This window comes from Dendrobates tinctorius, unplaced genomic scaffold (assembly GCF_039654945.1).
Source record: "Dendrobates tinctorius isolate UK_male_01 unplaced genomic scaffold, ASM3965494v1 ptg000024l, whole genome shotgun sequence".
NCBI classification, from domain to species: Eukaryota; Metazoa; Chordata; class Amphibia; order Anura; family Dendrobatidae; genus Dendrobates; species Dendrobates tinctorius.
Genome location: NW_027361692.1, coordinates 4,811,824 through 4,838,249, shown reverse-complemented (window position 1 = coordinate 4,838,249; position 26,426 = coordinate 4,811,824). Strand labels below are relative to the sequence as shown.

Here is a 26,426-nt window from a genome sequence, read left to right as displayed (position 1 = left end):
AAAAAAATGGCAAAAAACTGTACAACTTCATCAGACATTCTACACTGTGGACATAGTGTTGTAAAAATGTCTGAGCGAATACGTCGTAACTGGGATCTCTTAAAAACACTGGTTAAGGCATATCCTTCTGTCAGAAAATCTATTTTGTGCAATGCCAGCCATGATTTAATTACAGCGATAGGGGAAATCGCTTTAAATAGGTCGAATTCCTGTGAAAGAGAGCCAAAAACGTATGCTAAAAAAGTGGAGTAAAGCTATAAAAACCATGAGTAATAAATCCCACAGCATAAAGAAAAAGAAGCGTCTACTAAAGCAGACCGGAGGATTTATAGGTCCTCTTTTAGCTTTGTGATTCTGATATTAACAAGTCTTCCCAGCGGTAATTAATGGAACATACAGAGAAAATGTATCTTGTTCCCAAGCAGTAACCAAACTAAGACCCCCATTACAACCAACATACGCCAGAGTGTTATCCAACATCTTGATGGTGAAATTGCTGAGATTATACAACGTCGTGATATACCAGACAATGTGAAAATTAAAAAATATAGTCATGTATTACAGAGATACTTGGCTCATGCTAAACATGATGCAGAGGAACTATCAACTTTAAAGATCATTAGCACTCATGAACCTGATCACCAACAATTGTTGAATTTAGAACCTGATAAAAATACAGATGTTAAAGGGAATCTATCACCCTTTTTTTGCCCTATTGGCTACCGGCATAGACATCGGGGGCTTATCTACAGCATTCTGTAATGCTGTAGATAAGCCCCCGATGTAACCTGAAAGAGAAGAAAAACACGTTATATTATACTCACCGAGGTGGGCGGTCCGGTCTGATGGGTGTTGCGGTCCGGTCCAGCGCCTCCCTTCTTCATGCGATGACGTCCTCTTCTCCCATCCTGTAATGGCTCCGGCGCAGGCGCATTGCTCTGCCCTGTTGAGGGCAGATCAGAATTGTGCAGTGCGCAGGCGCCAGACCTCTCCTGACGCCTGCGCACTGCAGGACTCTGCTCTGCCCTCAACAGGGCAGAGCAGTGCGCTTGCGCCGGAGCCATTACAGGACGGGAGACGAGGACGTCATCGCATGAAGAAGGGAGGCGCCGGATCGGACCGCCACACCCATCGGACCGGACCGCCCACCTCGTTGAGTAAAATATAACGTGTTTTTCTTCTCTTTCAGCTTACATCGGGGGCTTATCTACAGCATTACAGAATGCTGTAGATAAGCCCCCAATGTCTATGCCGGCAGCTGAAAAGCCAAAAAAAGGGTGACAGATTCCCTTTAATGAAATTGTAAGTCATGTAAATCCGCGATAGAAAAAGAATGCAGAATTTTTACTAAGCAGACTGTTACAGAACCAAAATATTACATCGTGGAATGATAAAAGTGAATTATATTCAAATGAACTGTAATTCCTGGCTCTAACATGCTGGATTTGGTACGTAACACAACTCAGAATCATGCCATGTCCAGAGGGAATTCACCCCGGGGCTTGGATACGTTTATGCAGGTTATGGCGGAATTAAATGTGTTCTCCACTGTTGTGGGCAATTCCACTACTAAAGAACAATTATATCGATTAAAAATTCCAATGAACGAAACTGATGGAACATCTAAGCCAAGAACTCTATTCACACTACGCCATGCGATCCGTCCTTTACTCTCCTCACCACTAGGTATCGCTCAAGGTCCATTGAGGCTTAAAAAAAAAAAAGATTATCGCCAATACTACAATCAACGTGGCTCACTATGTAGCAGTTATCAATTTTATTGCTATAAATTATTATGTAAGAAATATTATGTATATGCATTTTTACATTCCGAGCCATCTATATGATTGTAATAGTGCGTGTTCAGTGATAATTGATCCTATATAAATAATAGTTGTATCAAAAAGCCTATAAAAGAGAATAATTGTCACTATAAATAATATGTACAATAAAACATAAAACAATTCTGATTAAAGCATCAATTGGCTTATAAAAGAGATATTGCACTTTGTTTCACTTTGATTACTGGGTATCGTGTCAGTAAGCAATTTAATACACTTTGATACACTACGATATCTATTTAATTCACTTTGATATCAATCAGTTAAAAAAACATCAGTTACTCATTCAAATATGTGAAAATTGGCTGTTTGCCCACTTTGATGCCAATTCTGATGCACAGAACTCATTTTGGCCAGGCTGTAGGAACCTGGGTTTGATGCAGGGCATGGCTATCTGTGTATCTTTAGTGTGAAATCAGTGGCTCAAAGTCATTTAACCCCTTAAAAACACCAGTTATTTATTCAAATGGCCAAAATCGACTGCCCAATTTGATGTCAGTTCTGATGCCCAGGACCCATTTGGGCCAGGCTGAAGAGACCTGGTTTTGATGTGGGGCTCCCTGTTCTATATGTCTGAACTGTGATATCAGTGGCCCAAAGTCATTTATCCCCTTAAAAACATCAGCTACTTATTCAAATATGTGAAAATTGGCTGTTTGCCGACTTTGATGCCAATTCTGATGCCCACAACCCATTTGGGCCAGGCTGGAGTGATGGTGATAATTGTGGGGGATGTATGGATTTAGGGTGATGAAGAGGGACATGAGTGATAATTGTGTGGTATGTACGGATTTAGGGTGATGAAGAGGGACATGGGTGATAAAATGTGGGGTATGTACGGATTTAGGGTGATGAAGAGGGACATGGGTGATAATTGTGGAGTATGTATGGATTTAGGGTGATGAAGAGGGGACATGGGTGATAATTGTGGGGGATGTATGAAGTTAGGGTGATGAAGAGGGACATGGGTGATAATTGTGGGGTATGTACGGATTTGGAGTAATGAAGAGGGGACATGGGTGATAGTTGTGGGGTATGTTCGGATTTAGGGTGAAGAGGGGACATAGGTGATAATTGTGGGGTATGTTAGGATTTAGGGCGATGAAGAGGGGACATGGGTGATAATTGTGGGGTATGTACAGATTTAGAGCGATGAAGAGGGGACATGGGTACTAAGTGTGGGGTATCTACTGATTTAGGGTTATGAAGAGGGACATGGGTATTAATTGTGGGGTATGTACGGATTTAGGGTGATGAAGTGGGACATGGGTGATAGTTGTGGGGTATGTACGGATTTAGGGTGAGGAAGGGGGACATGGGTGATAATTGTGGGGGATGTACGGAGTTAGGGTGATGAAGAGGATGGATGATAATTGTGGGGTATGTTCGGATTTAGGGTGATGAAGAAGGGACATGGGTGATAATTGTGGGGTATGTACGGATTTAGTGTGATGAAGTGGGACACGGTTGATAATTGTGGGGTATGTACGGATTTAGGGTGATGAAGAGTGGACATGGGTACTAATTGTGGGGTATCTACTGATTTAGGGTGATGAAGAGGGGACATGAGTGATAATTGTGGGGTATGTACGGATATAGGGTGATGAAGTGGGGCACGGGTGATAATTGTGGGGGATGTACGGATTTAGGGTGATGAAGTGGGGCATGGGTGATAATTGTGGGGTATATACGGATTTAGGGTAATGAAGAGGAACATGGGTGATAATTGTGTGGTATGTACGGATTTACAGTGATGAAGAGGGGACATAGGTGATAATTGTGGGGTATGTTCGGATTTAGTGTGATGAAGAGGGGATATGAGTGATAATTGTGGGGTATGTTTGGATTTAGGGTGATAATTGTGGGGTATGTACGGATTTAAAGTGATGAAGAGGGAACATGGGTGATAATTGTGGGGTATGTACGGATTTAGGGTGATGAAGAGGGACATGGGTAATAACTGTGAAGTATGTACGGATTTAGGGTGATGAAGTGGGACATGGGTGATAATTGTGGCGGATGTACGGAGTTAGAGTGATGAAGAGGGACATGGGTGATAATTGTGGGGTATGTTCGGATTTAGGGTGATGAAGAGGGACATGGCTGATAATTGTGGGGTATGTTCGGATTTAGGGTGATGAAGAGGAGACATGGGTGATAACTGTGGGGTATCTACTGATTTAGGGTGATGAAGTGGGACATGGGTGATAATTGTGGGGTATGTACGGATTTAGGGTGATGAAGGCCGAACTTTTAAATTCCTATTTTGCATCTGTTTTCTCTTAGAAAGGAAATGTAACATCAACTGTTCTTCACTGTCCTATTAAGGGAATAAAAGAATCCAGGATATCTATAAACAGAAAGATGGTGAGGAAACACTTAGCTAACCTAAATGAATTCAAGTCTCCAGGTCCAGATGAATTACACCCCAGAGTACTGAAGGAGATAGCAGAAATTTTTGAACCCCTCTCCAGAATCTTTGAAAATTCTTGGAGAACAGGAGAAGTCCCAGAAGATTGGAGAAGAGGAAATGTTGTTCCCATCTTCAAAAAGGGGAAGAAGGTGGACCCAGTCAACTATAGGCCGGTGAGTCTGACTTCTATACCAGGAAAGATCTCTGAACAAATTATTAAACAACATGTATGTAAGTACCTGGACAAGAATGAAGTGATTAAACAGAGTCAGCATGGGTTTGTAACTAATAAGTCATGTCAGACTAACTTAATTTCCTTCTATGAAGGAATCACTGATTGGTTGGATCAGGGAAATGCTGTAAATATAGTATATCTTGACTTGAGCAAAGCATTTGACAAAGTATCTCACACAAATCTTATTGAAAAAATGACTAGGTATGGAATCAGCGTCGGACTGGCCCACCGGGGAACCGGAGGATTCTCCGGTGGGCCCTGGCATCTGGTGGGCCCTGGCACCTGCTGGCATACAGGGCCAGCAGTTGCCTAGGGCCCCCGCTGCTCCAGGGGCCCCCAGCCAGTGGTGTGTCGCACACCATGCAGCTGCTATGGGGGCCCCTGCCAGCGGAGAAGCAGCGGGTGTCAGGAGGCAGGAGCCCCTGTCCCCGCTGCTAAAGAGAAATGAATATTCACTGCGAAGCAGTGAATATCATTTCACAGTCTCCACCCCCAGAGGCCCCGCCCCCAGCCAAGTAAGCTGCTCTGCATCAGGGCCGGCGCCGCCCTCAGTCCTCTCTGCTCCTGGCTCACAGCCAGTGCGCGATGACGTCACTACATCGCGCACCCGCTGTGTGTCTGGCAGAGGGGGCAGCTCCTGACACTGAAGCCGGGATCAGCGTGGGAGCGAGGAGGAGAGGTGAGTATCGTGTTTTGTTTTTTTTATATATCTCTCGCTCTCTCTATCTGTCTCTCTCTATCTATCTATCTATCTCTATTTCTCTATATATCTCTCTCTCTATCTCTCTTATATCTATCTATCTTTCTATCTCTATCTATTATCTATATCTATCTCTATCTATTATCTATATCTATCTCTATCGCTCTATCTTTATATCTATCTTTCTATCTCTACATCTATCTCTATATCTATCTATCTATCTCTATATCTTTCTATATATATCTCTATATATATCTATTATGTCTATCTATCTCTATATCTATCTATCTCACTCTATCTATCTCTATATCTATTATCTCTATATTTATTATCTATCTAGCTACCATCTATATCTATCTATCTTTATCTATATATATCTCTATCTAATATATCTATCTATCTATCTATCTATCTATCTCTATACCTATCTATCTATTTATCTATCCGTTATCTATCTCTATATCTTTTCTCTGTATCTCTCTATCTCTATATCTATCTCTATATCTATATCTATATATCTATCTCTATCTATCTCTATATCTATCTCTATATCTTTCTCTATATCTCTATAGCTATCTATCTATATATCTCTATCTATCTCTATATCTATCTCTCTGTATATCTATCTATCGCTCTATCTCTATATCTCTATAGCTATCTATCTTTATCTATTTATCTCTATATCTTTTCTCTGTATCTATCTCTCTCTATATCTATCTATCTCTATATATATCTATTATCTCTATATCTATATCTATTTCTCTCTAGTCTCTATATCTCTCTCTATATCTATTTATCTCTATCTCTATATCTATATATCTATCTATCTTTATTTATCTCTATATCTTTTCTCTGTATCTATCTCTCTCTATATCTATATCTATCTCTATATATATCTATTATCTCTATATCTATATCTATTTCTCTCTATATCTCTCTCTATATCTATCTATTTATCTCTATCTCTATATCTATCTCTCTGTATATCTATCTATCTTTCTATCTCTATTATCTATATCTATCTCTATCTATCGCTCTATCTCTATATCTATCTTTCTATCTCTACATCTATCTCTATATCTATCTTTCTATCTATATCTATCTATATCTATATCTATCTATCTAGCTATCTCTATTATCTATATCTACCTATCTCTATATATTTCTATCTTACTCTATCTCTATATCTATCTGTTATCTCTATATTTATTATCTATCTATCTCTATCTATTATCTATATCTATCTATCTATTTATCTATCTCTGTATCTATCTCTCTCTATATCTATCTCTCTCTATCTACCGCTCTCTCTATCTCTATCTATCTTTATATCTATTTCTATCTATCTCTATATCTATTATCTCTATATATATCTACCTATCTATCTCTATATCTATCTCTATATATATATATATATATATCTGTTTCTCTCTATATCTATCTCTATATCTCTCTCTATAGCTATCTATATATTATCTCTATATCTATCTATCTCTATATCTATCTATCTATCTCTATATCTATCTATCTATCTCTATATCTGTTATCTCTATATCCATATCTATCTCTATATCCATATCTATCTCTATATCTATCTAACTCTATATCTATCTTTCTATCTAACACTATATCTCTATATCTATCTCTATATCTCATTATCTATCAATCTCTATCTCTATCTCTCTCTCTTTATCTATCTATCTATTGATCTATCCATCTATCTCTATATCTATCTCTATATCTATCTATTATATCTATCTATTATCTCTATTATCTATATCTATCTATCCATCTATCTATCTAGCTATCTCTATATCTCTCTATATCTCTCTATATCTATCTTTCTAACTCTATATCTATCTATCTATCTCTATACATATCTCTATATCTAGCTATTATCTCTATATCTATCTCTATATCTATCTTTCTATATCTATCTGTCTCTATATCTATCTCTATATCTATCTATCTATCTCTATATCTATTATCTCTATATCTATCTATCTCTATATATCTCTATATCTATTTTTATTTATAGCCATCTATCTATATATATTTATCTCTATATCTATCTATATATGTCTATATTATTATTATTATTATATCTGTATATCTCTATTATCTATCTCTATCTATTATCTATATCTATCTATATATCTATCTCTATATCTTTCTATTTATAGCTATCTATCTCTCTATCTATCTATCTATCTATCTATCCATTATCTATTTTCTATCTATCTCTATATCTATCTACCTATCTATCTATATTTCTTTCTATATCTATCTTTATATCTATCTATCTCTATGAATCTTTCTATCTATATCTATCAATTATCTACTTTCTATCCATTATCTACTATCTATCTCTATATCTATCTATTTCTACATCTATCTTTCTATCTATATCTATCTAACTCTATATCTATATATCTATATAGCATTATACCCTATGAGGGGGTGCATTATTCCCTATGAGGGGGGAAGTATTATACCCTATGAGGGGGAAGCATTATACCCTATGAGGAGGCAGCATTATACCCTATGAGGAGGGCAGCATTATTCCCTATGAAGAGGCAGCATTATACCCTATGAGGGGGGCAGCATTATACCCTATGAGGGGGGCAGTATTATACCCTATGAGGGGGTGCATTATTCCCTATGAGGGGGGCAGTATTATACCCTATGAGGGGGGCAGTATTATACCCTATGAGGGGGCAGCATTATTCCCTATGAGGGGGGCAGTATTATACCCTATGAGGAGGCAGCATTATACCCTATGAGCGGGTGCATTATTCCCTATGAGGGGGGCAGTATTATACCCTATGAGGGGGGCAGTATTATACCCTATGAGGGGGGCAGTATTATACCCTATGAGGGGGTGCATTATACCCTATGAGGGGGTGCATTATACCCTATGAGGGGGGCAGCATTATACCCTATGAGTGGGGCAGCATTATACCCTATGAGGGGGGCAGTATTATACCCTATGAGGGGGCAGTATTATACCCTATGAGGGGGTGCATTATACCCTATGAGGCGGTGCATTATTCCCTATGAGGGGGGCAGTATTATACCCTATGAGGGGGGCAGTATTATACCCTATGAGGGGGTGCATTATACCCTATGAGGGGGTGCATTATTCCCTATGAGGGGGGCAGTATTATACCCTATGAGGGGGGCAGTATTATATTCTATGAGATGGCTGCATTATATTCTATGAGATGGCTGCATTATACTATGTGAGGGGGCTGCTTTATATTCTATGAGGGGGCTACCCCAACTCCTGCTACATAATTAAGACATGTACAACCTTATATTATACCCAGATATTAGCGTGTTTTACCGCATAATTGGTGGTCTGGTATTTAACTCTATGCAGCTACATAGTGGGCCCCAAGAATGATTTTCTCTGGTGGGCCCAAGGTGTTCCAGTCCGACGCTGTATGGAATGGACAAGGCAACTGTTAGGTGGATTCATAACTGGCTTGGTGTTCGGGCCCTAAGAGTGGTCGTAAATGGCTGCACATCCAGTTGGAAGAATGTCTCAAGTGGGGTACCACGGGCTCTGTCCTGGGCCCTGTATTGTTCAACATCTTTATCAATGATTTAGATGAAGGAATTGAGGGTAAACTCATTAAATTTGCTGATGACACAAAGCAAGGAGGAATAGCTAATACTAGAGAAGAGAGAGAGAGGATTCAAAAAGATATACCGTAAATAAACTGGAGCAGTGGGCAGCAACTAACAGAATGAAAAAGACAGCAACAGCACATGTGAAAAAGACTTGGGTATACTAATAGATCACAGACTGAGTCAACAGTGTGATGCAGCAGCAAAAAAGGCAAGTGCAATACTAGGATGTATTAACAGAAGCATACAGTCTCGATCACGTGAAGTCATTATTGCCCTCTACTCCTGTTTGATCAGACACCATCTGGAATACTGTGTCCAGTTTTGGGCGCTACATTTTAAAAAAGACATCAACAAACTGGAGCAAGTTCAGAAAAGAGCAACCAGAATGGTGACCGGTCTGCAAACCCTGTCTTATGAGGAAAGGTTGCATATTTTGGGAATGTTTAGCTTGCAGAAGAGAAGACTGAAAGGAGACTTAATAGCTGTCTACAAATATCTCAAGGGCTGTCACATTGTAGAAGGATTATCTTTATTCTCATTTGCACAAGGAAATACTAGAAGCAATGGGATGAAACTGAATGGGAGGAGACACAGATTAGATATTAGAAAAAACTTTTTGACAGTTAGAGTGATCAATGAGTGGAACAGGCTGCCACGAGAAGTGGTGAGTTCTCCTTCAATGGAAGCCTTCAAACAGAGGCTGGACAGACATCTGTCTGGGATGATTTAGCGAACAATATGTGCAAAAAATAAAGGTAACCAGCTCACCTGCTTTCTTGGCTAGTGGTGCGTGGAAGCTCGGATATTTCGTGAAGCCACACGTGGAGTAAATCAATAATGAAAAAGTTTCCAGCTTCCAAATATACAAAAATGTATTCAAGGCATAAGAACAAGGATAAACGGACATGCCCCATCATAGCGGAAAGACACAGCAACGCGTATCGAACAATATGTTCTTTTTCAAGATCAGCTTGAAAAAGAACATATTGTTCGATACGCGTTGCTGTGTCTTTCCGTTATGATGGGGCATGTCCGTTTATCCTTGTTCTTATGCCTTGAATACATTTTTGTATATTTGGAAGCTGGAAACGTTTTCATTATTGATGATTTAGCAAATCCTGCTTTGAGCAGGGGGTTGGACCAGATGGCCCAGGAGGTCCCTTCCAACTCTACAATTCTAAGTGGGACATGGGTGATAATTGTGGAGTATGTACGGATTTAGGGTGATGAAGTGGGACATGGGTGATATTTGTTGGGTATGTACGGATTTAGGGTGATAAGAGGGGACATGGGTGATAATTGTGAAGGATGTACGGAGTTAGGGTGATGAAGAGGGACATGGGTGATAATTCTGGGGTATGTACGGATTTAGAGTGATGAAGAGGGGACATGGGTGATAATTGTGGGGTATGTCCGGATTTAGGGTGAAGAAGAGGGGACATGGGTGATAATTGTCGGGTATGTTCAGATTTAGGGTGAAGAAGAGGGGACATGGGTGATGATTGTCAGGTATGTTCGGATTTAGGGTGATGAAGAGGGGATATGGGTGATAATTGTGGGGTATGTACAGATTTAGAGCGATGAAGAGGGGACATGGGTACTAAGTGTGGGGTATCTACTGATTTAGGGTGATGATGAGGAACATGGGTGATAATTGTGGGGGATGTACGGTTTTAGGGTGATGAAAAGGGACATGGGTGATAATTGTGGGGTATGTTCGGATTTAGGGTGAAGAGGGGACATAGGTGATAATTGTGGGGTATGTTAGGATTTAGGGCGATGAAGAGGGGACATGGGTGATAATTGTGGGGTATGTACAGATTTAGAGCGGTGAAGAGGGGACATGGGTACTAAGTGTGGGATATCTACTGATAATTGTGGGGTATGTACGGATTTAGGGTGATGAAGTGGGACATGGGTGATAATTGTTGGGTATGTACAGATTTAGGGTGATGAAGAGGGACATGGGTGATAATTGTGGGGATGTACGGAGTTAGGGTGATGAAGAGGGACATGGGTGATAATTGTGGGGTATGTTCGGATTTAGGGTGATGAAGTGGGACACGGGTGATAATTGTGGGGTATGTTCGGATTTAGGGTGATGAAGAAGGGACAATGACATGGGTGATAATTGTGGGGTATGTTTGGATTTAGGGTGATTAAGAAGGGACATGGGTGATAATTGTGGGGTATGTACGGATTTAGGGTGATGAAGTGGGGCATGGGTGATAATTGTGGGGGATGTACGGATTTAGGGTGATGAAGTGGGACACGGGTGATAATTGTGGGGGATGTACGGATTTAGGGTGATGAAGTGGGACAGGGGTGATAATTGGGGGTATGTTCGGATTTAGGGTGATGAAGTGGGGCACGGGTGATAATTGTGGGGGATGTACGGATTTAGGGTGATGAAGTGGGGCATGCGTGATAATTGTGGGGTATGTACGGATTTGGGTGATGAAGTGGGGCACGGGTGATAATTGTGGGGGATGTACGGATTTAGGGTGATGAAGTGGGGCATGGGTGATAATTGTGGGGGATGTACGGATTTAGGGTGATGAAGTGGGACACGGGTGATAATTGTGGGGGATGTACGGATTTAGGGTGATGAAGTGGGACAGGGGTGATAATTGGGGGTATGTTCGGATTTAGGGTGATGAAGTGGGGCACGGGTGATAATTGTGGGGGATGTACGGATTTAGGGTGATGAAGTGGGGCATGCGTGATAATTGTGGGGTATGTACGGATTTGGGTGATGAAGTGGGGCACGGGTGATAATTGTGGGGGATGTACGGATTTAGGGTGATGAAGTGGGTCACGGGTGATAATTGTGGCGGATGTACGGATTCAGGGTGATGAAGTGGGACACGGGTGATAATTGTGGGGTATGTTCGGATTTAGGGTGATGAAGAGGGGATATGGGTGATAATTGTGGGGTATGTACAGATTTAGAGCGATGAAGAGGGGACATGGGTACTAAGTGTGGGGTATCTACTGATTTAGGGTGATGATGAGGAACATGGGTGATAATTGTGGGGGATGTACGGTTTTAGGGTGATGAAGAGGGACATGGGTGATAATTGTGGGGTATGTTCGGATTTAGGGTGAAGAGGGGACATAGGTGATAATTGGATAAGAATGAAGTGATTAAACAGAGTCAGCATGGGTTTGTAACTAATAAGTCATGTCAGACTAACTTAATTTCCTTCTATGACGGTATCACTGATTGGGTGGATCAAGGAAATGCTGTAGATATAGTATATCTTGACTTCAGCAAAGCATTTGACAAAGTCTCTCATACAATCCTTATTGAAAAAATGACTAAGTATGGAATGGACAAGGCAACTGTTAGGTGGATTCATAACTGGCTTAGTGATCGGACCCAAAGAGTGGTCGTAAATGGCTGCACATCCAGTTGGAAGAATGTCTCAAGTGGGGTACCACAGGGCTCTGTCCTGGGCCCTGTATTGTTCAACATCTTTATCAACGATTTAGATGAAGGAATTGAGGGTAAACTGATTAAATTTGCTGATGACACAAAGCTAGGAGGGATAGCTAATACTAGAGAAGAGAGAGAGAGGATTCAAAAAGATTTAAATAAACTGGAGAAGTGGGCAGCAACTAACAGAATGGTTTTTAACAGGGAGAAATGCAAAGTACTACATCTGGGCAATAAAAATGAAAAAAGCATATACAGAATGGAAGGAATAGGGCAAAGCAACAGCACATGTGAAAAAGACTTGGGTATACTAATAGATCACAGACTGAATATGAGTCAACAGTGTGATGCAGCAGCAAAAAAGGCAAATGCAGTTCTAGGATGTATTAACAGAAGCATACAGTCTAGATCACGTGAAGTCATTATTTCCCTCTACTCCTCTTTGGTCAGACCTCATCTGGAATATTGTGTCCAGTTTTGGGCACCACATTTTAAAAAAGACATCAACAAACTGGAGCAAGTTCAGAAAAGAGCGACCAGAATGGTGACCGGTCTGCAAACCCTGTCTTATGAGGAAAGGTTGCAGGATTTGGGAATGTTTAGTTTGCAAAAGAGAAGACTGAGAGGAGACTTAATAGCTGTCTACAAATATCTAAAGGGCTGTCACATTGTAGAAGGATCAACTTTATTCTCATTTGCACAAGGAAAGACTAGAAGCAATGGGATGAAACTGAATGGGAGGAGTCACAGATTAGATATTAGAAAAAACTTTTTGACAGTTAGAGTGATCAATGAGTGGAACAGGCTGCCACGAGAAGTGGTGAGTTCTCCTTCAATGGAAGTCTTCAAACAGAGGCTGGACAGACATCTGACTGGGATGATTTAGCGAATCCTGCTTTGAGCAGGGGGTTGGACCAGATGGCCCAGGAGGTCCCTTCCAACTCTACGATTCTATGATTCTAATTGTGGGGTATGTTAGGATTTAGGGCGATGAAGAGGGGACATGGGTGATAATTGTGGGGTATGTACAGATTTAGAGCGGTGAAGAGGGGACATGGGTACTAAGTGTGGGATATCTACTGATAATTGTGGGGGATGTACGGATTTAGGGTGATGAAGTGGGGCATGGGTGATAATTGTTGGGCATGTACAGATTTAGGGTGATGAAGAGGGACATGGGTGATAATTGTGGGGGATGTACGGAGTTAGGGTGATGAAGAGGGACATGGGTGATAATTGTGGGGTATGTTCGGATTTAGGGTGATGAAGTGGGACACAAGTGATAATTGTGGGGTATGTTCGGATTTAGGGTGATGAAGAAGGGACATGGGTGATAATTGGGGGTATGTTCGGATTTAGGGTGATGAAGAAGGGACATGGGTGATAATTGTGGGGTATGTTCGGATTTAGGGTGATGAAGTGGGACATGGGTGATAATTGTGGGGGATGTACGGATTTAGGGTGATGAAGTGGGGCATGGGTGATAATTGGGGGTATGTTCGGATTTAGGGTGATGAAGTGGGATATGGGTGATAATTGTGGGGGATGTACGGATTTGGGTGATGAAGAGGGGACATGGGTGATAATTGTGGGGGATGTACGGATTTGGGTGATGAAGAGGGGACATGGGTGATAATTGTGGGGGATGTACGGATTTAGGGTGATGAAGTGGGGCATGGGTGATAATTGGGGGTATGTTCGGATTTAGGGTGATGAAGTGGGATATGGGTGATAATTGTGGGGGATGTACGGATTTGGGTGATGAAGAGGGGACATGGGTGATAATTGTGGGGTATGTTCGGATTTAGGGTGATGAAGAAGGGCCAATGACATGGGTGATAATTGTGGGGTATGTTTGGATTTAGGGTGATGAAGAAGGGACATGGGTGATAATTGGGGGTATGTTCGGATTTAGGGTGATGAAGTGGGACATGGGTGATAATTGTGGGGGATGTTCGGATTTAGGGTGATGAAGTGGGACATGGGTGATAATTGGGGGGGATGTTAGATTTGGGTGATGAAGAGGGGACATGGGTGATAATTGTGGGGGATGTTAGATTTGGGTGATGAAGAGGGGACATGGGTGATAATTGTGGTGTATGTCCGGATTTAGGGTGATGAAGAAGGGCCAATGACATGGGTGATAATTGTGGGGTGTTTGGATTTAGGGTGATGAAGTGGGACATGGGTGATAATTGTGGGGGATGTTCGGATTTAGGGTGATGAAGTGGGGCATGGGTGATAATTGGGGGGGGATGTACGGATGTGGGTGATGAAGAGGGGACATGGGTGATAATTGTGGGGGATGTTAGATTTGGGTGATGAAGAGGGGACATGGGTGATAATTGTGGTGTATGTCCGGATTTAAGGAGATTATACAGGTGCTACTTGGATTCCCATCTAGGTGACTCCTGTATAATGACGGACAGGTAGTTGCCCTGTGCTGGCCGCCTCTTGGGTTTTCATGAGGGTTACACTGAGCCCTCCAGGCAGAGGTGCAGTCACACAGTGCATGGCAGCAGCTCCGGCCTCACACCCCGGCCAGCGCCACTCAGAGGACGGAGCACAGCGACGTGTGGTGTCGTGCACGGCTGCGAGTGGCTCCGGGGGCAGGTGGCGCTGCGGGTACTGTGGCCATATTCCTGGCTGCCGTAGTCCCGGCCGCGTCCCCCTCCCGGCTCTGTGGATGTGTGTGTGTCAGGCTCCTCCCATCACTCCAGCCGCGGCCTCCTGCATCCTCTCCCGGTTGAGGCCTGCCCTGCCATCCCGGCCTCTCAGTGCTGCTGGTGACGCCGTTGTCTTTCGTCTGCAGGCCCCGCAGCGGCTCAGCCCTTCGCACCTTCCCGCTCCTCGGTGCCGGTCATGGAGTAAGGTGCAAAATGGCGGGCGGCGGAGAGAGCCGCTTTCTGGAAGGTGAGAGCTGGGCCTGGCAGTGTACAGAGCCCCGGGATAGTCTGTAATGGCGTTGTGTGCACAGTGGCTGCTTGTATATAACATGTACAAGTGCATATAATATATGAGCAGGGTGTTATGGTGTATGTGTGAAATATAGTGTGTGCAATGTGTATATCTGTACAGTGTGCACCGTATAGAGGGTATATAATATATACAGCTGTGTGTAATGTATATCTGTGCAGTGTGCACCGTATAGAGGGTATATAATATATACAGCTGTGTGTAATGTATATCTGTGCAGTGTGCACCGTATAGAGGGTATATAATATATACAGCTGTGTGTAATGTATATCTGTACAGTGTGCACCGTATAGAGGGTATATAATATATACAGCTGTGTGTAATGTATATCTGTACAGTGTGCACCGTATAGAGGGTATATAATATATACAGCTGTGTGTAATGTATATCTGTGCAGTGTGCACCGTATAGAGGGTATATAATATATACAGCTGTGTGTAATGTATATCTGTACAGTGTGCACCGTATAGAGGGTATATAATATATACAGCTGTGTGTAATGTATATCTGTACAGTGTGCACCATATAGAGGGTATATAATATATACAGCTGTGTAATGTATATCTGTACAGTGTGCACCATATAGAGGGTATATAATATATACAGCTGTGTGTAATGTATATCTGTACAGTGTGCACCATATAGAGGGTATATAATATATACAGCTGTGTGTAATGTATATCTGTACAGTGTGCACCATATAGAGGGTATATAATATATACAGCTGTGTGTAATGTATATCTGTACAGTGTGCACCCTATATAGAGGGTATATAATATATACAGCTGTGTGTAATGTATATCTGTACAGTGTGCAACGTATAGAGGGTATATAATATATACAGCTGTGTGTAATGTATATCTGTGCAGTGTGCACCATATAGAGGGTATATAATATATACAGCTGTGTGTAATGTATATCTGTACAGTGTGCACCATATAGAGGGTATATAATATATACAGCTGTGTGTAATGTATATCTGTACAGTGTGCACCATATAGAGGGTATATAATATATACAGCTGTGTAATGTATATCTGTGCAGTGTGCACCGTATAGAGGGTATATAATATATACAGCTGTGTAATGTATATCTGTGCAGTGTGCACCATATAGAGGGTATATAATATATACAGCTGTGTGTAATGTATATCTGGACAGTGTGCAACGTATAGAGGGTATATAATATATACAGCTGTGTAATGTATATCTGTACAGTGTGCACCATATAGAGGGTATATAATATATACAGCTGTGTGTAATGTATATCTGTACAGTGTGCACCATATAGAGGGTATATAATATATACAGCTGTGTGTAATGTATATCTGTACAGTGTGCAACGTATAGAGGGTATATAATATATACAGCTGTGTAATGTATATCTGTGCAGTGTGCACCATATAGAGGGTATATAATATATACAGCTGTGTGTAATGTATATCTGTGCAGTGTGCACCATATAGAGTGTGTATAATATATACAGCTGTGTGTAATGTATATCTGTACAGTGTGCACCATATAGAGGGTATATAATATATACAGCTGTGTGTAATGTATATCTGTACAGTGTGCAACGTATAGAGGGTATATAATATATACAGCTGTGTAATGTATATCTGTGCAGTGTGCACCATATAGAGGGTATATAATATATACAGCTGTGTGTAATGTATATCTGTGCAGTGTGCACCATATAGAGGGTATATAATATATACAGCTGTGTGTAATGTATATCTGTGCAGTGTGCACCATATAGAGTGTGTATAATATATACAGCTGTGTGTAATGTATATCTGTACAGTGTGCACCCTATATAGAGGGTATATAATATATACAGCTGTGTGTAATGTATATCTGTGCAGTGTGCACCATATAGAGGGTATATAATATATACAGCTGTGTGTAATGTATATCTGTGCAGTGTGCACCATATAGAGGGTATATAATATATACAGCTGTGTGTAATGTATATCTGTACAGTGTGCACCCTATATAGAGGGTATATAATATATACAGCTGTGTGTAATGTATATCTGTGCAGTGTGCACCATATAGAGGGTATATAATATATACAGCTGTGTGTAATGTATATCTGTGCAGTGTGCACCGTATAGAGGGTATATAATATATACAGCTGTGTGTAATGTATATCTGTGCAGTGTGCACCGTATAGAGGGTATATAATATATACAGCTGTGTAATTATATCTGTGCAGTGTGCACCTTATAGAGGGTATATAATATATACAGCTGTGTGTAATGTATATCTGTGCAGTGTGCACCTTAGAGTGTGTATAATATATACAACTGTGTATAATGTATATCTGTACAGTGTGCACCCTATAGAGGGGTATAGAATATCTACCGATGTATATAATGTATATCTGTACAGTGTCCACTGTATAGAGGGTATATAATATATACAGCTATGTAATGTATATCTGTTCAGTGTGCACCCTATAGAGTGTATATAATATATACAGCTGTGTGTAATGTATATCTGTACAGTGTGCACCGTATAGTGGGTATATAATATATACAGCTGTGTAATGTATATCTGCACAGTGTGCACCATATAGAGGGTATATAATATATACAGCTGTGTGTAATGTATATCTGTACAGTGTGCACCGTATAGTGGGTATATAATATATACAGCTGTGTAATGTATATCTGCACAGTGTGCACCGTATAGAGGGTATATATTATATACAGCTGTGTGTAATGTATATCTGTACAGTGTGCACCATATAGAGGGTATATAATATATACAGCTGTGTGTAATGTATATCTGTACAGTGTGCACCGTATAGTGGGTATATAATATATACAGCTGTGTAATGTATATCTGCACAGTGTGCACCGTATAGAGGGTATATATTATATACAGCTGTGTGTAATGTATATCTGTACAGTGTGCACCGTATAGAGGGTATATAATATATACAGCTGTGTAATGTATATCTGTACAGTGTGCACCCTATAGAGTGTATATAATATATACAGCTGTGTAATGTATATCTGTGCAGTGTGCACCGTATAGAGGGTATATAATATATACAGCTGTGTAATGTATATCTGTGCAGTGTGCACCTTATAGAGTGTGTATAATATATACAGCTGTGTGTAATGTATATCTGTGCAGTGTGCACCTTATAGAGGGTATATAATATATACAGCTGTGTGTAATGTATATCTGTACAGTGTGCACCCTATAGAGGGGTGTAGAATATCTACCAATGTATATAATGTATATCTGTACAGTGTCCACTGTATAGAGGGTATATAATATATACAGCTGTGTTATCTGTATCTGTGCAGTGTGCACAGTATAGAGTGTATATAATATATACAGCTGTGTAATGTATATCTGTACAGTGTGCACCCTATTGAGGGGTGTAGAATATCTACCGATGTATATAATGTATATCTGTACAGTGTCCACTGTATAGAGGGTATATAATACAGCTGTGTGTAACGTATATCTGTACAGTGTGCACCCTATAGAGTGTATATAATATATACAGCTGTATGTAATGTATATCTGTGCAGTGTGCACCCTATAGTGTATATAATATATACAGCTGTGTGTAACGTATATCTGTACAGTGTGCACCCTATAGAGTGTATATAATATATACAGCTGTGTGTAATGTATATCTGTACAGTGTGCACCCTATAGAGTGTGTATAATATATACAGCTGTGTGTAATGTATATCTACAGTGTGCACCGTATAGAGTGTAATATATACAGCTGTGTGTATTGTATATCTGTACAGTGTGCACCCTATAGAATATATAATATATACAGCTGTGTGTAATGCATATCTGTACAGTGTGCACCCTATAGAGTGCGTGTGTGTGTGTATATATATATATATATATATATATATATATACAGCTGTGTAATGTATATCTGTACAGTTTGCACCCTATAGAGGGGTATATAATATCTACCGATGTATATAATGTATATCTGTACAGTGTCCACTGTATAGAGGGTATATAATACAGCTGTGTGTAACGTATATCTGTACAGTGTGCACCCTGTAGAGTGTATATAATATATACAGCTGTGTGTAACGTATGTCTGTACAGTGTGCACCCTATAGAGTGTGTATAATATATACAGCTGTGTGTTATGTATATCTGTACAGTGTGCACCGTATAGCGGGTTATATAATATGTACCGCTGTATATAATGTATATCTGTGCAGTGTGCACCGTATATAGAGGGTATATAATATATACAGCTGTGTAATGTATGTCTGTACAGTGTGCACCCTATAGTGTATATAATATATGCAGCTGTGTGTAATGTATATCTGTACAGTGTGCACCGTATAGAGTGTATGTAATATATACAGCTGTGTGTAATGTATATCTGTACAGTGTGCACCCTATAGAGTGTGTATAATATATACAGCTGTGTGTAATGTATATCTGTGCAATGTGAACCGTATAGAGGGTATATAATATATACAGCTGTGTGTAATGTTTATCTGTGCAGTGTGCATCGTATAGAGGGTATATAATATATACAGCTGTGTGCAATGTGTATATGTGTGCAGTGTGCGCCGTATAGAGGGTATATAATATGTACAGCTATGTAATGTATAGTGTCCACCTTATAGAGGGTATATATTTTTATGTTTGGTGAGGAATTATATCCACATATATTGTATTTGCAATCATTTTCAGGAAGAAACTGAGTATTATCTGACAAAATTGCAGGGGTGTCAATACTTTTGGCCACAACTGTATATCTGTACAGTGTGCACCCTATAGAGGGTATATAATATGTACAGCTGTGTAATGTATATCTGTACAGTGTCCACCTTATAGAGGGTATATAATATGTACAGCTGTGTGTAATGTATATCTGGACAGTGCCGTATAGAGGGTATATAATATGTACAGCTGTGTAATGTATATCTGTACAGTGTCCACCTTATAGAGGATATTTAATATGTATATCTGGACAGTGCCGTATAGAGGGTATATAATATGTACAGCTGTGTAATGTATATCTGTACAATGTGCACCGTATAGAGGATATATAACATGTACAGCTGTATATAATGTATATCTGTGCAGTGTCCACTGTATAGAGGGTATATAATATGTACAGCTGTGTAATGTATATCTGCACAGTGTCCACCGTATAAAGGGTATATATAATATGTACAGCTGTGTGTATTGTATATCTGGACAGTGCCGTATAGCGGATATATAATATGTTCAGCTGTGTAATGTATATATTTGTACAGTGTCCACCGTATAGAAAGTATATATGTACAGCTGCATATAATGTATATCTGTACACAGAGGGGTACATACACATGGTCTAAGTTGTTAGTACCCCTCCTTTAATGACAGAAAAACCCACAATGGTCACAAAAATAACTTGAATCTGACAAAAGTAATGATAAATCAAAAATCTATGAAAACGAACAAATGAAAGTCAGACATTGCTTTTCAACCATGCTTCCACAGAGTTTAAAAAAAAAATAAACTCCTGAAATATAGGCCTGGACAGAAATGATGGTACCCTTAAAAATAATGTGAAAAAAGGGACATGTTGTTAAATCAACATGTGTCCACTAATTAGCATCACATGTATCTACAATCTTGGAATCAGTGAGTAGGCCTGTATAGGGGGCGACAGATATTCACTGTGCAGTTTGGTGACATGGTGTGTATCACACTCAACATGGACCAGAGGAAGTAAAGGAAAGAGTTGTCTCAGGAGATTAGAAAGAAAATTATAGACAAATATGTTAAAGGTAAAATTTATAAGACCATCTCCAAGCAGCTTGATGTTCCTGTGACTACAGGTGCACATATTCAGAAAATGAAGATCCATGGGACTGTAGCCAACCTCCCTGGATGTGGCCGCAAGAGGAAAATTGATGACAAATCAAAGAGACGGATAATACGAATGGTAACAAAAGAGCCCAGAAAAACTTCTAAACAGATTAAGCGTGAAATTCAAGCTCAAGGATCATCAGTGTCAGATTGCACCATACATCGTTGTATGAGCCAAAGTGGACTTCATGGGAGACGACCAAGGAGGACACCATTGTTGTAAAAAAAAAATGGTAAAAAAGCCAGACTGGAATTTGCCAAACTACATGTTGACAAGCCACAAAGCTTCTGGGAGAATGTCCTATGGACAGATGAGACAAAAATAGAGCTGATGTGCCTTGGCAAAAAGTTCCATGTTCACAGACTAAAAAATGAAGCATATCAAGAAAAGAACACTATTCCTACTGTGAAACATGGAGGAGGCTCTGTTATGTTCTCCATGCCCTGGGTACTGTATTCCTGTAAAAAATAGAATTAAAATAAAAAATAAGGATATACTTACCCTCTGATGGCCAACGGAGTCCCCCCGACTCTCAGCGGTACTAGCGGCATCTTCCGTTCCCAGGGATGCATTGCGCGAATCACCTGAGATGACGTAGCAGTGTCGCGACAAAGTCCTTCGCACAAAGCATCCCTGGCAACGGAACGTACCGGGAGCGCTGCTAAAGACATTGGGGGCCGTCAGAAGGCGAGAAATGAGAATAACCATATATTTTTATTTTTTTTTTTAATTATTTTTAGCATTCTATCTTTTACTATTGATGCTGCATATCACTTTTCCAAGCGTTGCTTCAAATCGCTTGGAAAAGTGCTAGCATTCTGCATGCTAAAAACGCTTGCAAATTCTTGTGATTTACCCGCGGCAGGGAGTTGCGGAAATGCTGCGGACATTTCTGCAGCATTTCTGCAACGTGGGCACGTAGCATCAAATACGAGACAACTGGAGCAGTTTGCTCTTGAGGATTGGGCCAAAATACCTGTCCGGTGCAGAAGTCTCATTGACAGTTACAGGAATCATTTAATTGCAGTGATTGCCTCAAAAGGTTGTGCAAAAAAATATTAAGTTAAGGGTACCTTCATTTTTGTCCGGACCTATTTCATGAGTTTTATTTTTTAAAATTCTGTGGAAGCATGGTTGAAAAGCAATGTCTGACTTTCATTTGTTCATTTTCATAGATTTTTGATTTATTATTACTTTTGTCAGATTCAAGTTATTTATGTGACCATTGTAGGTTTTTCTGTCCTAAAACGAGGGGTGCCAACAATTTTGACCACGTCAGTATATGTACAGCTGTGTGTAATGTGTATCTGTACAGTGTATGCCGTTTAGTGGGGTATATATAATATGTACAGCTGTATATAACATCTGTACAGTGTCCTCCATATTGAGGGGTTTTATATATATATATATATATATATATATATATATATATATATATATATATATATATATATATATATATATATATATACACATCTGTGTATAGTGTGTGTAATGTATATCTGTACATTGTCCGCGGTATAGCAGGGTATATATACACTACCGTTCAAAAGTTTAGGGTCACTTAGAAATGTCCTTATTTTTGAAAGAAAAGCAGTTTTTTTTCCAATGAAGCTACCATTAAATGATTTAGAAATACACTCTATACATAATATGGTAAATGACTATTCTAGCTGCTAACGTCTGGTTTGTAATACAATATGTTCATAGGTGTATAGAGGCCCATTTCCAACAACCATCACCCCAGTGTTCTTATGGTACTTTGTGTTTGCTAACTGTGTAAGAAGGCTAATGGATGGATAGAATACCCTTGAAAACCCTTGTGCAAGTATGTTAGCACAGATGAAAGCAGTTTGGCTTATTAGAGAAGCTTTAAACCTGACATTCCTTTGAGCTAGTTGAGAATCTGGAGCATTACATTTGTTGGTTCCATTAAACTCTCAAGATGGCCAGAAAAAAAGAACTTTCATGTGAAACTCGACAGTTTATTATTGTTCTTAGAAATTAAGGCTATTCCATGTGAGAAATTGTCAAGAAACTGAAGATTTCCTACAACAGTGTGTACTACTCCCTTCATAGGAGAGCACAAACAGACTCTAACCAGAGTAGAAAGAGAAGTGGGAGGCCCCGCTGCACAACTGAGCAACAAGACAAGTACCTTAGAGTCTGTAGTTTGAGAAATCGACGCCTCACTGGTCCTCAACTGGCAGCTTCATTAAATAGTACACGCAAAATGCCAGTGTCAATGTCTACAGTAAAGAGGCCACTCCGGGTTTCTGGCCTTCAGGGCAGAGTGGCAAAGAAAAAGCCATATCTGAGACTGGCTAATATGGGCAAAAGAACACACACATTGGACAGAGGAAGATTTGAAAAAAGTGTTATGGGCAGACGAATCCAAGTTTGAGGTGTTTGGATCACACAGAAGAACATTTGTGAGATGCAGAACAACTGAAAAGATGCTGGAAGAGTGCCTGACGCCTTCTGTCAAGCATGGTGGAGGTAATGTGATGGTCTGGGGTTGCTTTGGTGCTGGTAAAGTGGGAGATTTGTACAAGGTAAAAGGGATTTTGAATAAGGAAGGCTAGCGCTCCATTTTGCAATGCCATGCTATACCCTGTGGACAGCGCTTGATTGTAGCCAATTTCATCCTACAACAGGACAATGACCCAATGCACACCTCCAAATTATGCAAGAACTATTTAGGGAAGAAGCAGGCAGCTGGCATTCTATCTGTAATGGAGTGGCCAGCGCAGTCACCAGATCTCAACCTCATACAGCTGTTGTGGGTGTAGCTTGGCCGTATGGTACGCAAAAAGTGCCCATCAAGCCAAACCAACTTGTGGGAGGGGCTTCTGGAAGCATGGGGTGAAATTTCTCCAGATTATCTCAGCAAATTAAACGGCTAGAATGCCAAACGTCTGCAATGCTGTAATTTCTGCAAAGGGAGCATTCTTTGACGAAAGCAAAGTTTGAAGGAGAAAATTACTATTTCAAATAAAAATATTTTTTTAGAACCTTTGTCAATGTCTGGTCTAGATTTTAAATTCATTTGGCAAATCATTTTAAAAGTATGAGTTTTCATAGAAAACACAAAATTGTCTGGGTGACTCCAAACTTTTGAACGGTAGTGTAATATTTACAGCTGTGTATATCTGTACAGTGTCCTCCATATTGAGGGGCATTATACAGTTGTGGCCAAAAGTATTGACACCCCTGCAATTCTGTCAGATAATACTCAGTTTCTTCCTGCAAATGATTGCAAACACAAATTCTTTGGTATTATTATCTTCATTTAATTTGTCTTAAATGTAAAAACACAAAAGAGAATGAAGCAAAACATTGATCATTTTACACAAAACTCCAAAAATGGGCCAGACAAAAGTATTGGCACCCTCAGCCTAATACTTGGTTGCACAACCTTGAGCCAAAATAACTGCGACCAACCGCTTCCGGTAACCATCAATGAGTTTCTTACAGTGCTCTGCTGGAATTTGGCAAACTGCTTCAGGTCCCTGATATTTGAAGGGTGCCTTCTCCAAACTGCCATTTTTAGATCTCTCCACAGGTGTTCTATGGGATTCAGGTCTGGACTCATTGCTGGCCACCTTAGAAGTCTCCAGTGCTTTCTCTCAAACCATTTTCTAGTGCTTTTTGAAGTGTGTTTTGGGTCATTGTCCTGCTGGAAGACCCATGACCTCTGAGGGAGACCCAGCTTTCTCACACTGAGCCCTACATTATGCTGCAAAATTTGATGTTAGTCTTCAGACTTCATAATGCCATACACACGGTCAAGCAGTCCAGTGCCAAAGGCAGCAAAGCAACCCCAAAACATCAGGGAACCTCCGCCATGTTTGACTGTAGGGATTGTGTTCTTTTCTTTGAATACCTCTTTTTTTCTCCTGTAAACTCTATGTTGATGCCTTTGCCCAAAAAGCTCTACTTTTGTCTCATCTGACCAGAGAACATTCTTCCAAAATGTTTTAGGCTTTTTCTGGTAAGTTTTGGCAAACTCCAGCCTGGCTTTTTTATGTCTCTGGTTAAGAAGTGGGGTCTTCCTGGGTCTCCTACCATACAGTCCCTTTTCATTCAGACGCCGACGGATAGTACGGGTTGACACTGTTGTACCCTCGGACTGCAGGGCAGCTTGAACTTGTTTGGATGTTAGTCGAGGGTCTTTATCCAACATCCGCACAATCTTGCGTTGAAATCTCTTGTCAATTTTTCTTTTCCGTCCACATCTAGGGAGGTTAGCCACAGTGCCATGGGCTTTAAACTTCTTGATGACACTGCGCACGGTAGACACAGGAACATTCAGGTCTTTGGAGATGGACTTGTAGCCTTGAGATTGCTCATGCTTCCTCACAATTTGGTTTCTCAAGTCCTGAGACAGTTCTTTGGTCTTCTTTCTTTTCTCCATGCTCAATGTGGTACACACAAGGACACAGGACAGAGGTTGAGTCAACTTTAATCCATGTCAACTGGCTGCAAGTGTGATTTAGTTATTGCCAACACCTGTTAGGTGCCACAGGTAAGTTACAGGTGCTGCTAATTACACAAATTAGAGAAGCATCACATGATTTTTCGAACAGTGCCAATACTTTTGTCCACCCTCTTTTTCATGTTTGGTGTGGTATTATATTCAGTTTGGCTTTATGACAATTCTTTTTGTGTTTTTTTGATTTAATACAAATTAAACGAAGATAATACCAAAGAATTTGTGTTTGCAATCATTTGCAGGAAGTAACTGAGTATTATCTGACAGAATTGCAGGGGTGTCAATACTTTTGGCCACAACTGTATATGTACAGCTGTGTATAGTGTGTGTATAATGTAAATCTGTACAGTGTCCGCTATATAGAGGGGTACCGTATTTTTTGGTCTATAAGACGCATCGGACCATAAGATGCACCTGGTTTTCAGAGCAGAAAATTAGGAAAGAAATTGAAGCAAAAATGTGGTCAATTCTGTACTTAATGTCCCCTATCCTGGTATATATGGTTCCCTCATCCCCATGCTGATACACATGGCCCCCCTCATCCCTATCCTGGTATGCATGGCCCCCTCATCCCTATCCTGGTATGCTTGGCCCCCTCATCCCTATCCTGGTATGCATGGCCCCCCTCATCTCTATCCTGGTATGCATGACCCCTCTTCCCTATGGCCTGTTTCACATTCCCTTGTCGGCGGACAGCTGCAATCCACCAAAGTGAAAAAACAACGGATCCACCTCTGTTTAGTGATATACGGATGTCAGCGGAAAATTGTTTAGGATGGATCCGCGGAAGATGCAAAGTGCCGAAATTTAAAGCGGCTGC

General features: G+C 40.4%; 1 protein-coding gene across 6 annotated transcripts in view; it reads left to right on the top strand.

Moving 5' to 3' along the window:
* The first annotated feature begins 14,724 nt into the window (after nucleotides 1–14,724).
* SENP6 (SUMO specific peptidase 6) overlaps nucleotides 14,725–26,426 on the top strand; it is a 234,313-nt gene continuing 222,611 nt past the window's right edge. For 5 of the 6 annotated variants that reach the window (XM_073569311.1, XM_073569310.1, XM_073569306.1 and 2 more), the window contains exon 1: nucleotides 14,725–15,177. In XM_073569311.1, coding sequence (XP_073425412.1) covers nucleotides 15,144–15,177 — 34 coding nt within the window. In that variant the 5' untranslated portion in view covers nucleotides 14,725–15,143. The remainder of the gene's footprint in view (nucleotides 15,178–26,426) is intronic. The other variant, XM_073569307.1, reaches the window with a different exon arrangement.